Source organism: Tachyglossus aculeatus, chromosome 4, assembly GCF_015852505.1.
Source record: "Tachyglossus aculeatus isolate mTacAcu1 chromosome 4, mTacAcu1.pri, whole genome shotgun sequence".
In the NCBI taxonomy this organism is placed as follows: domain Eukaryota; kingdom Metazoa; phylum Chordata; class Mammalia; order Monotremata; family Tachyglossidae; genus Tachyglossus; species Tachyglossus aculeatus.
Window position 1 is genome coordinate 52,237,538 of NC_052069.1, and position 12,029 is coordinate 52,249,566.

The 12,029-nt window shown below is 41.9% G+C and overlaps 1 protein-coding gene across 1 annotated transcript in view; it reads right to left on the reverse strand.

The window, feature by feature from the left end:
- DPYD (dihydropyrimidine dehydrogenase) overlaps positions 1 to 12,029 on the reverse strand; it is an 884,509-nt gene that overhangs the window by 333,703 nt on the left and 538,777 nt on the right. Inside the window, exon 14 of the mRNA XM_038745292.1 lies at positions 9,987 to 10,151. Coding sequence (XP_038601220.1) covers positions 9,987 to 10,151 — 165 coding nt within the window. The remainder of the gene's footprint in view (positions 1 to 9,986; positions 10,152 to 12,029) is intronic.

Sequence of the window (12,029 nt, forward strand, 5' to 3'; positions counted from 1 at the left end):
CTCCACTGAGCCACGCTGCTTCTCTACAGTGCTGTGCCCACAGTAAGTGCTCAATAAATATGACTGAATGAATGATCTACGAATTCTCTATCCCAAGCGCTTTGTACAGCACTCTGTACATATAGTAAGTGATCAAAAAATAATAATAATGATCGTATTTGTTAAGATCTTATCATGTTGTCAAGCACTGTTCTAAGCACTGGGGCAGATACATGCAAATCGGGTTGGCCACAGTCCCTAGCCCACATGGGGCTCACAGTCTCAGTCCCCATTTTACAGATGAGGTAACTGAAGCACAGAGAAATGAAGTGACTTGCCCACGGTCATGTGGCAGACAATTGGTGGAGCCAGGAATAGAAACCAGGTCCTTCTGATTCCCAGGACCATGCTCTATCCACTGGGCCATGACGTTTTTAGAGATCTGAGTGAATGACGACTGAAGAATAGACCAAGTTGAGCCTTTAACAACAGTCAGTCCTCCAAATTGGAGATATTCTTCCAACAAGGCTTGTGTAGCTGAACATAATGTGGTGCAATAACATACGATGCAGAAAAGTCATTGTTTGCTTACACTGTAATGTGACTTTTTAACATGCATTTCTTCATTCACTCATTCATTCAATCGTATTCATTGAGCGCTTACTGTGTGCAGAGGATTGTACTGAGTGCTTGGGAGAGTGCAATATAACAATAAACAGACATGTTCCCTGCCCACAGTGAGCTGACAGTCTAGAGGAGGAGACAGACATTAATATAAGTAAATAAATTACAGATACATATATAAGTGCCGTGGGGCTGGGAGGGGAGATGAATGTAACCCTGTGTCTCATAGCAGACTTGGCTCTACTAGAAAAGAAATGGGAGCTTAAAACCAAGATCGCAGCCTGGAATTTTGATAGTAACAGCTAGTACTGGTTTGGGAACTCCAGGGCATTATCCAAATTCACATAGATTCTAGGGATTGTCTCTATCTGTTGCTGAATTGTACTTTCCAAGCGCTTAGTACAATGCTCTGCACACAGTAAGCGCTCAAAAAATATGACTGAGTGAATGAATAGATTCCTTCCCAGCCCAAAGACATTTCCACTGTGCCTGGTTCCATGGTACAGAAACAGATGTATCTGTTTTCAGAGAGCATTCCGTTTTAGGCCTTCGCTCCCCGGAGTAAACTGCGGAGTTCGGCTCATCCACCCCACTTATATGAACTCTTAAACTATTAAGACAAAGGCTGTCTCAATGCAATTGAAGTCAATTTGCCAGGGAGTCCCGTTGGCAGGACTATTGTCAAAACATCCAAGCTCCTTTAGCAGCAGAGATAGGGGACTGAAGGAGAGTACGGATAGGAATTAGGAAAAACCTCACTAGGGAATTATATTTCCCAGAAGAGAAAAGACTCGCAATTCCCAGACGTATCTGGGCATGGGAGCTAATCAAGCGGGCAGGGGACTTTGAAATAGAGTAGAACCAATGCCGCTGGCTCTCTTTGCATTCTCGTCTCCACTCCGCTGATCTCTGGTTACATTTGCTGCCTGCCTCCTGGGAAAATCTTGACATGTGCTTGCCGGGTATATGCATGCTATTTTAGAAGCCTGTTTATCTAAGAAAAATGCTTTGTAAAGTTATAGGAATTTGTGGATTTGGTGGGGATTTTGTAGTTTGGATTTGATTTTAGCTTTCCCTCCTTTTCTCTTTCCGTATTTTGAAATGAAACTCCAATGTATTCTGCGTATTTCAGAATATAAAGTGGAGCGAGAGTCTCTCTCAGACCTCTTTCTCCAAAGTGCTTGTAAATTAGCTATCACCACAGGTCACCTGGGCCCTTGCAGAAGTCCTATGACTAGTGACTGCACCTAAAGATATTTTTAATGGTTCAATCGAATACTCAATCAATCATATTTACTGAGCACGTACTGTGTGGAGAGCAGTGCACTAAGCTTTTGGGAGACTACAATACAAGAGAGTCGGTAGACATGTTCCTAGCCCGCAATGAGCTTACAGTTTAGAGAGGGAGACAGACATTAAAATAAATTTTGGATTTTAATAATAATAATAATAATGGCACTTATTAAGCACTTACTAGGTGCAAAGCACTGTTCTAAGCACTAGGGAGGTTACAAGGTGAGCAGGTTGTCCCACGGGGGGCTCACAGTCTTAATCCCCATTTTACAGATGAGATAACTGAGGCCCAGAGAAGTTAAGTGACTTGCCCAAAGTCACACAGCTGACAATTGGCGGAGCTTGGACTTGAACCCATAACCTCTGACTCCAAAGCCCGGGCTCTTTCCACTGAGCCACGCTGCTTGTACATAAGTGCTCTTGGGATGAGGGTGGGGTAAATATATGATAGATATCCACTTTCAAGGTCTATGAAAAAGGGGAAACAAGGGCAATGAAAAAGTCAGGGAATAATAATAATAATAATAGTAATAATGATTCTGGTATTTGTTAAGCACTTACTGTGTGCCAGGCACTGTACTAAGCACCGGGGTGGACACAAGCAAATTATGTTGGACACAGTCCCTGTCTCCCATGGCGCTCACAATCTCAATCCCCAGTTTACAGATGAGGAAACTGAGGCACAGAGAAGTGAAGTAACTTGACCAAGGTCATGCATAGAACAGTGAGTGGTGGAGCCGGGACCAGAACACACAACCTTCCGACTTCCAGACTCATGCTCTATCCACTATTCCACAGCACTCTCACAATTGAAAACTATTTTTCTTTTCATTTATGGATTTGTGTATGGCTTCAAAGTGGGACAGGCACTGGTCTGACCCAATTATCTTGCATCCACCCCAGCACTTACTACAATGCTTGACACACATGCATTCACAGTAAGCTTTTAAGAAATACCACAAAATTGTGGTTATTACTGTGGCATTGGTGTTATTACCATTACTGGTATTGTTATTATTACTACTGCTACTACCAATACTACTACTATTAATAATAATATCAAGAATGGCCAACTTTCCTGCAATTTGGGGAAATCTTTCCTTAGGCCCAGGGTAATACAGGGTTCTTACACTGAACAAAAGAACTGATCGCATTTTTGTCTCATTTCTGAAATGTGGAAACAAAGAACATCTTGTCTGGTGTAAGCCCAGAGAAACCATCAATATGCTCAAAGAAGTATGTTCTAGGAAGTATTTCAGGGAATAACCGTAAGAGCTTGGCTGCTGTGTTCTAGTTTGCTAGAGGTCTCTTTCAGGGTGCCATGAATGTGGGGTTGGAATATAATTGCTCTAGCTTTCACTGATGATTTTCCTTTCAATAACTGAATTTTCAACTTCAAATGCATTATTTTCTAATACAAACAAATTATATTCATGAACATGGTGTGAGTACAAAATAAGGCTACTAAACACCCCAAAGAATGAATCTCCATTAGAGGGAGGGAGATGAGGCCAAAGTCCAGTTATGCACCTCCGATCTCCTGTGCGTAACTCAGAACACACGTCAGTACCTGGGAGAAGGCGGCTTCCAGTGGGGGGAGTGAACTTTGGGCCCCTTCATTTTGCCCCCATGGGCCACCCCCATACATCACTGCAAGAACTCCCGCCCCCACGGAGGGACTGCCTAGTGGGCCGGCTACCAGACAAGTGGCATCTGGCCTAAACCCAGCATTCCCGGTTTGGCATCCCGGTCTTCTCTGGAAAGCTCCTCTGCCGCTAATCTCCTCAACGTGCCTCGTTCTTGCCTGTCCTGCCGTCGACCCCCGGCCCATATCATCCCCCTGGCCTGGAATGCCCTCCCTCCGCACATCCACCAAGCTAGCTCTCTTCCTCCCTTCAAGGCCCTACTGAGCTCACCTCCTCCACGAGGCCTTCCCAGACTGAGCCCCCTCCTTCCTCTCCCCCTTGTCCCCCTCTCCATTCCCCCCCATCTTGCCTCCTTCCCTTCCCCACAGCACCTGTATATACGTATATATGATTGTACGTATTTATTACTCTATTTATTTATTTATTTTACTTGTACATATCTATTCTATTTATTTTATTTTGTTAATATGTTTGGTTTTGTTCTCTGTCTCCCCCTTCTAGGCTGTGAGCCCACTGTTGGGTAGGGACCGTCTCTATATGTTGCCAACTTGTACTTCCCAAGCGCTTAGTACAGTGCTCTGCACACAGTAAGTGCTCAATAAATACGATTGATTGATTGATTGGAAAGGAGCACCATCAGACCACTCATGCCACGGAGTGCTTTTGGGGGGAATCTAGGCACTAGGATCACCTCAACCTTCTCAGAGCCGGCCACGCTGCTTCCTCTAAAGAGTTAAAAAAGAAAAAGTCAACAAACTGGCAGTCAGGAGACCTGGGTTCTAATTCCACTTCACCCCTTGCCTGCTGTTGTGACCTTGGGAAAGTCAGTTGGTTGGACCACCTGTCTACTTGTTTTGTTCTGTTGTCTGTCTCCCCCTTCTAGACTGTGAGCCCACTGTTGGGTAGGGACCGTCTCTATATGTTGCCGATTTGTACTTCCCAAGTAGTTAGTACAGTGCTCTGCACACAGTAAGCGCTCAATAAATACGATTGAAAGAATGAATGAATAAATACAGTTGAATGAATGAATGAACATGTGGTGGTCCCTGAAATGTATGCCATCAGCAGCCCAAGTCTTGATCAGCATCAGTCACAACATGGGAATAGAAGGTAGGTATTCAGGTAGGTATTCTGGTAGGACAAAATAATAGTAATGAACACTAGGAAATTCTCCCTTGCCCAAATCCATTCTCTGAATCAAGGAAAAAAAAAAGTTCCTAAGGCCATCTATCTACCTATCCTCCAGGGAAGGAGGTACCATAGTTTCATTTTTTTTTCACATCACTGACTCACGGCAATGACAGGATAGTGCTCCGAATATTGAACCTCCAGGAATTTCAGCTCGTTCCTTTCTTGTTCTGGTCCTCTCTGGCAACAAAACTGGGTAGCACTAGCTGTTCTTTCCAGCATCCCAAACTCCTATTTCCTATTGTGAAGAAGGTGCTTCTTTTCAGATACTCTCTGTCTGACCGAGAGTGTGCCATGACATAGTCATGGGAATGAGTAGACTAGCTTTATCCAGATAAGAAAAACAAGAAAACAAAGTATCATCATCTTCTCCTCAGCCCACTGGTTTGAGCACCATAAGAATCTCCTGACAGTTGGAAATTTTCTGTTCTCAAGATGGCAACTAATACGCACAGTGAGATCATTTCGGTGGGTTAATATCAGTAGTAATTATGGTTGAAAATTTATCTTTGCTACAGAAAGGCAAATCTTGGAAATTAGGTTATTAAATGGAAAAAAAAAATGAGTCTAACGTAAATGGAGAGGGAACATGGGCAGGAAATTTATGCAATACTCACTTTGAAGAATATGACAAGGATCACAATAGGAGAAACATTACTATTCAAGTTGATGCCAAAATTTGTGAAAAGAAAATATAAGTCATCCACACATGAATTTCATCTAAATATAAGGCACATTCAGGGAGTTGTATATTTCTTTTCAGCTAAATTTTTTTTTGCTCTCAGTGGTGACAGCTTTAAAATATTTAGCTGATCAAACAATCAGTTCCTGTGTAATGATAATAATAATAATAATAATAATATTTGTTAATCATTTACTGTGTGCTAAAAACTGGGATGATAATAATATAATGGTATTTGTTAAGCACTTACTATATACTAAGCACTGTTCTAAATACTGTCAGAGATACAAGGTAATCAAGTTGTCCCACATGGGGCTCACAGTCTTAATCCCCATTTTACAGGTAACTGAGGCACAGAGAAGTTAAGTGATTTGCCCAAAGTCACACAGCTGACAAGTGGTGGGGCAGGGATTTGAACCCATGACCTCTGACTCCCAAGCCCAGGCTCTTTCCACTGAGCCACGCTGCTTCTCTCATATGATCAGGGCAGTGACAGTCCCTGTTCCAAATATAGCTCACAGTCTAAGGGGGACAGAGAGAGAGAGAGAGAAAACAGTTACTTCATTCCAATTTTAAAGATGAGGAAACTGAGGCACATGGAAATGAAGTAAATCCCCAAAGTCACGCAACATGCAAGCAGCAGAGCCACTATTAGGACAAGGTCCCCTACCTCCAAATCAATCAATCAATCAATGAGACCAACACAGCCTAGTGGAAAGAGCACAGGTTTGGTAATCAGAAGGACCTGGGTTCTAATCCTGGCTCTACTACTTTTATTTTTAATTTGTTATTTGTTAAGCACTTACTGTGTATCAAGCACTGTTCTAAGCACTGGGGTAGATACAAGGCAATTAGGTTGTCCCACATGGGACTCACAGTCTTCATCCCCATTTTACAGATGAGGCAACAGAGGCACAGAGAGCTTAAGTGACTTGCCCAGGGTCACACAGCTGACAAGTGGTGGAGCCAGGAATAGAACCCACGACTTCTCTGTTGTGTGACCTTGCGGGAGTCACTTCACTTCTCTGTGCAACAGTTTCCTCATCTGTAAAAATGGGATGAAGACTTTGAGTACCAGATGGGTCATGGACTGTGTCAAACCTGCTTAGCTTGTATCTACTCCTGGGCTTAGTACAGTGCCTGGTACATAGTAAGTGCTTAACAAATACCATAAAAAAAATCAACCAGTAGCATTTATTGAGTGCTTACTGTGTGCAGATAACTACACTGAGTGCTTGGGAAAGTACAATACAATCAAATTGGTAGATCTTACTCTCCACAAGGAGTTTTCAGTTTAGAGATATTTTCCTCCTTCATGAAATGATCTTTTAACCTACAAATCAAATATCAGTGAGAATAAGTAGTCAACATGTATTCCAAAAGAAATGCAGGAAGAAGAGCCACACTCAAATCCTAGAGAAGAAGAAGGAAGAAGAAGGAAGAAGGAAGGAAGAAAGAAGAAGAAAGAAGAAGAAGAAGAAGAAGAAGAAGAATTGTGGTATTTGTTAAGTGCTTACTATGTGCGAGGCACTGTACTAAGCGCTGGGGTGGAAAGAAGCAATTCATGTTGGACACAGTCCCTGTCCCATGTGAAGCTCACAGTCTCAATCCCCATTTTACAGATGAAGGAACTGAGGCACAGAGAAGTGAAGTGACTCGCCCAGGGTCACACAGCAGACAAGTGGCAGAGCCGGGATAAGAACCCATGACCTTATGGCTCCCAGGCCCGTGCTGTATTCACTACACCATGCTGATTCACTAATTTTCCTAGGACAATAAAACCAAACAAATGAAAGGAGGCCAATAAATTTGAGTTATGCCATACCGAGTTGGAAGGAATTTGAAAAGATGTGAATCCTCCAGAAGAAAAAAATCTTGTTCTCTAGCCCCTCACAATAGAGAGAGATACTAATGGATTACTGAAGCCACTATCAACTAAGAAGAGACAGAATTCAACCAACAGAGAGTTTAAATTTTAGGGATCTGTAAGGCAGAATCACATACGTGGCTCAGTGGAAAGAGCCCGGACTTGGGAGTCAGAGGTCATGGGTTCTAATCCCAGCTCCGCCACTTGTCAGCAGTGTGACTTTGGGCAAGCCACTGAACTTCTCTGTGCCTCAGCTCCCTCATCTGTAAAATGGGGACTAAGATTGTGAGCCCCACTTGGGACAACCTGATCACCTTGTATCCTCCCCAGCACTTAGAACAGTGCTTTGCACATAGCAAGCGCTTACCAAATGCCACTATTATTATTATTATTATTATTATTATTATTATTATTATTATCATTATTATTATTATTATTATTATGTGGCACTGAACTTGAAAGAAATCAATGGTATTCCCTTCTAGACTGTAAGTTTGTTGTGGGCAGGGAATTTGTTTACCAACTCTGTTATACTGTACTGTCCCAAATGTTGAGTATAGTGTTCTGCACACAGTAAGCACTCAATAAATCCCCAGACAGCTGAATCTGAAATTAAGTTTTTTATTTCTGTTCTGTCTTGCAGGATATATTTAAAAGCTATTTTATTTATGTATGTGTTTAAGAGATAAAAAGAGAACCACATGAAGAGAACCATGGCTGAAAAGAGTTGACAGACAGTAAGCTTCTCAGGTCAAAAAATTCCATGTTTATCCATTCTGGATGAGCTGATTAGGGGTCATGGCTGTCGGCTTCAATTGAGCTTAGTGGGGTGATCTTTACTGTAGTCCAGATTTGGGAGAAATTCAAGAAATTTCATTTGGATTTTCATCAATCTTATCAAAGCATTAGCAGTTTGGGTAACCTTAATCGACTTTTCCACGATTTAGGCTGTGTAAATTCATCAAGATTCTAAGGCTACATCATGGGGACATAGTCAAGTCAGAGTGGAAGAGACCTTTGTCTGACCTTTTCCCCATTACCAATAGAATAAAGCAAGGTTTTACTCAACTTAGTCTCCCTTCGCTATTTTGGAATTTGAGATAGGAGCATTGCAAGTGGTGTTCAAGTGCATTTCCAATTCTCTCAGAACTCAGAAATTTCCCAACATAATAGGCAATGATCATCGTCATTACAGGCTAGATCCATTCCCCCATCAATTTTTATATGCTGCAACTGTGGTCTGAAAATATGTGTGCAAGAAACACAGGATATGAACCGCTTTATAGAATCGCAAAAAACTTGCCAGTTTCACAAGCCTTAACAGGTTGTGTTCCAGCCTGAACAGGCAATGCCTTATCCGAACAGAAGTTTTTTTGTTGGTGGTGCAGGGCTAAAATGTCACTGAAATCTGTCCGAGAGATGAAACCTTGCAGAAACAGACTGTGGATATGAAAATCAAATCAAGAAGCCTAGAATATTCTTTAGGAAATTGTCAGAGCGACATCGAGCAGCAGACCTAACAGAAAGATGGATTACATTGCCCAGTCATCTAGTAATAATAATGATTGTGGTATTTGTTAAGCACTTATTATGTGCCAAGTACTGCACTAAGTGCTGGGGTGGATGCAAGCAAATTAGGTTGGAACAGTTCCTGTAGCACTTGGGGCTCACAGTCCCAATCTCCACTTTACAGATGAGGTAACTGAGACCCAGAAAAGTGAAATGATCTGCCCAAGGTCACAGCAGAAAAAGTGATGGAGCTGGAATTAGAACCCATGACCTTCTGACTCTTATGCCTGTGCTCTATCCACTATTCCACGCTACGCTACTACCTAACCTGCAGTTGTCATATTCAGCTTCTAGAGTTGTTCACCACTAATACTTTATATTTAAAGTATTAAATATAATACTGTCTTGATTAGACACGTTGACAAACCACCAAAACCAAAACACAATATGAAAAGCACTGAGGCAGTGCTCACTGCAGCACAATTTTATTGGGGTAGGGCACCTGAAGAGCGTGGGACAACAGGATAATTAGGCATGGCTATTTGGAAATCACGATCCAAATGGACTGGATCGAAAAAAATGTCCGAGGTTGCAAAAGACAATTAACATTACCTCTAAGGATCATTTTTATGTAAATGAATTCTCAGTTGTGCATATTTTCATTTAATCCCATCCAAATGGATAGAATTGTATCAGTGGCAGCCTTAGAACCACAAAGGTCACCTGCGTACAGATGTTACATTATTTGTAAACAATTTAACCAAACTGAAATAGCTTTTTAATTTTGACTAACAATAAAAATAAAAGAAAATATCTTACACTTTTCATTGAAATGCTTCATAACCTGACCTGAAATGGGCTCATACACTGTCTTATGGCCATGCATTTGTTACTCGTGTATTCCCCGCATGAAGAAAATTCAACCCTATAAAAGAAACCTTGTGTTTTTTTCCTCCCTTCTGTTTATGGAAATACTTTTTGTATTTACGTAACACCCATTTAACAGAGCCTCCCATTGTGAGGATTTTTATGAGCTCTTGCCTTTCTTTTATTCTACTTTCACATCAGCAGTGCAACTATCAGAGTCTCTGGCACAATGAATTGCCCACATTAATATTCATGAGTGTAAATTGCATGTTTAAATAAACATACATTAACTCATACATTTCCTCTGTTTTAAGTGTTAAACTGCACTTACGTTGTCTGGAAAGTCGGCTTTCAGCTCGGTGACGCTTTGACACCAATATGCTGCCGTTTTCTCACTGATGAGCTCGATGTTGAGGAAGGAACTTTGTCCCGGGCCATATATAGGACCCGAAGTGGTGCCTCGAATGATCCTTGGTGAAACATTAGTCACAATGTCCTGTTGAAAGAAAAAACACAGTGGCAGTGCTATTAATAACATTTATTTAATCAATAAGTCAATGGTATTTCTTGAGTACCTACTGTGTGTAAGACAGTACAGTGCTCTGCACACAGTAAGCGCTCAATAAATACGATTGATGATGACTGATGATGACACTGTGTTACTGTACAATTAGTAGAATTAGAAGACATGATACCCTCCCCTCAAATGGGAGAGGCCGAAGCTAAACAAGGTAGAAAGAAGAGGGGATATGCCCATGTGTTGCGCTGAAGCAATAGGGTATGTAAAATCGGTACAAAAGGGCTATGAAAGATTGTAAATATTTAAGTGCTGAGCAGGTAAAATTAAAATTAATCCAGGAAAGTCTCCCCGAAGAGATATGATTTCAGAAGGATTGTGAAAATGGGATGAGTTCTGGTGTGTCAGATTTGAATTAGAAGAACGCTCCCAATAGTAGGGAGTCAGTCATTGTCAGTTAATCATACTTATTGAGTACTTGCTGTGTGCAGATCACTTTCATTCATTCATTCACTCATTCAATTGTATTTACTGAGTGTTTACTGTGTGCAGAGCACTGTACTAAGCACTTGGAAAGTACATTTCAGCAGCAGAGACAATCCCTGCCTATAATGGGCTCACAGTCCAGAAGCGGGGAGACGGGCACCAAAACAAGTAAACAGACATCAATAGAATTAATATAAATAAGTTTAATTATAGATATATACACATCATTAATATAAATAGTATTATAAATATGTACATATATACACAAGTGCTGTGGGGAGGGGAGAGGGTAGAACAAAGGGAGCAAGTCAGGGCGATGGGGAGGGAAGGGGGGCCAGAGGAAGAAAGCACTGTACTAAGCACTTGAGAGACCCAGTAGGCCCTACTGAGAGCTCACCTCCTCCAAGAGGCCTTCCCAGACTAAGCCCCCTCCTTCCTCTCCCCCACCTCCCCCTCTCCACCCCTGCCTTACCTCCTTCCCTTCCCCACAGCACCTGTATATATGTATATATGTGTGTACATATTTATTACTCTATTTATTTTACTTGTACATACCTATTCTATTTACTTTATTTTGTTAATATGTTTTGTTCTCTGTCTCCCCCTTCTAGACTGTGAGCCCACTGTTGGGTAGGGACCATCTCTAGATGTTGCCAACTTGTACTTCCCAAGTGCTTAGTACAGTGCTCTGCACACAGTCAGCGCTCAATAAATACGATTGATTGATTGATTGATTGATTGAGAGTACAATACAACAGACACATTCCCTGCCCGTAAAGAGCTTACCATCTAGAGGACTTGAGCAAGGTGTGCATTGTGGGAGAGACAAGAACAAAGCTAAGTTGAGTAGGTTAGTTTGAGGCATGAAGACCGTGAGCTGAGGGGTTATGGGAGAAGAGCATGGATAAGTAGGAGATGTGGACCTGATCAATAGCCTTAAAACTAAGAGCCAGGTCTTAGAGGAGGGGTGTGGGGAGTGTTTTTTTTAGACAAGTCCTCCAAGCTGTGGAGTGAAATATGGACTGCAGGTAGGGGGATCAGTGGCAGGCCAATGCAAGTAGGCAAGCCAGGATATATGACAAGTAGCTGGACTGTTGGGGAATGAAAGTGTGAACAATGAAGATGGGAAACAGACTGTGGAGAAGAGGGAGTGATAGAGTTATGGTGGCAAAACAAGATGATGGAGTTAGGCTAGGCTTGGAATTAAAGGTAGGTGTCGAGAGGTAGAGATAGAATAAAGTAGAAATATAGAGCTAGCAAATGTGTACTGAGGTAGTTATGAGAACTAGCAGCAGCAGCACAGTGGAAAAAGAACAGAGCCGCTCTTAGTTCCACCTACAACTCATGACCCCAACTGGACACAAAATATGG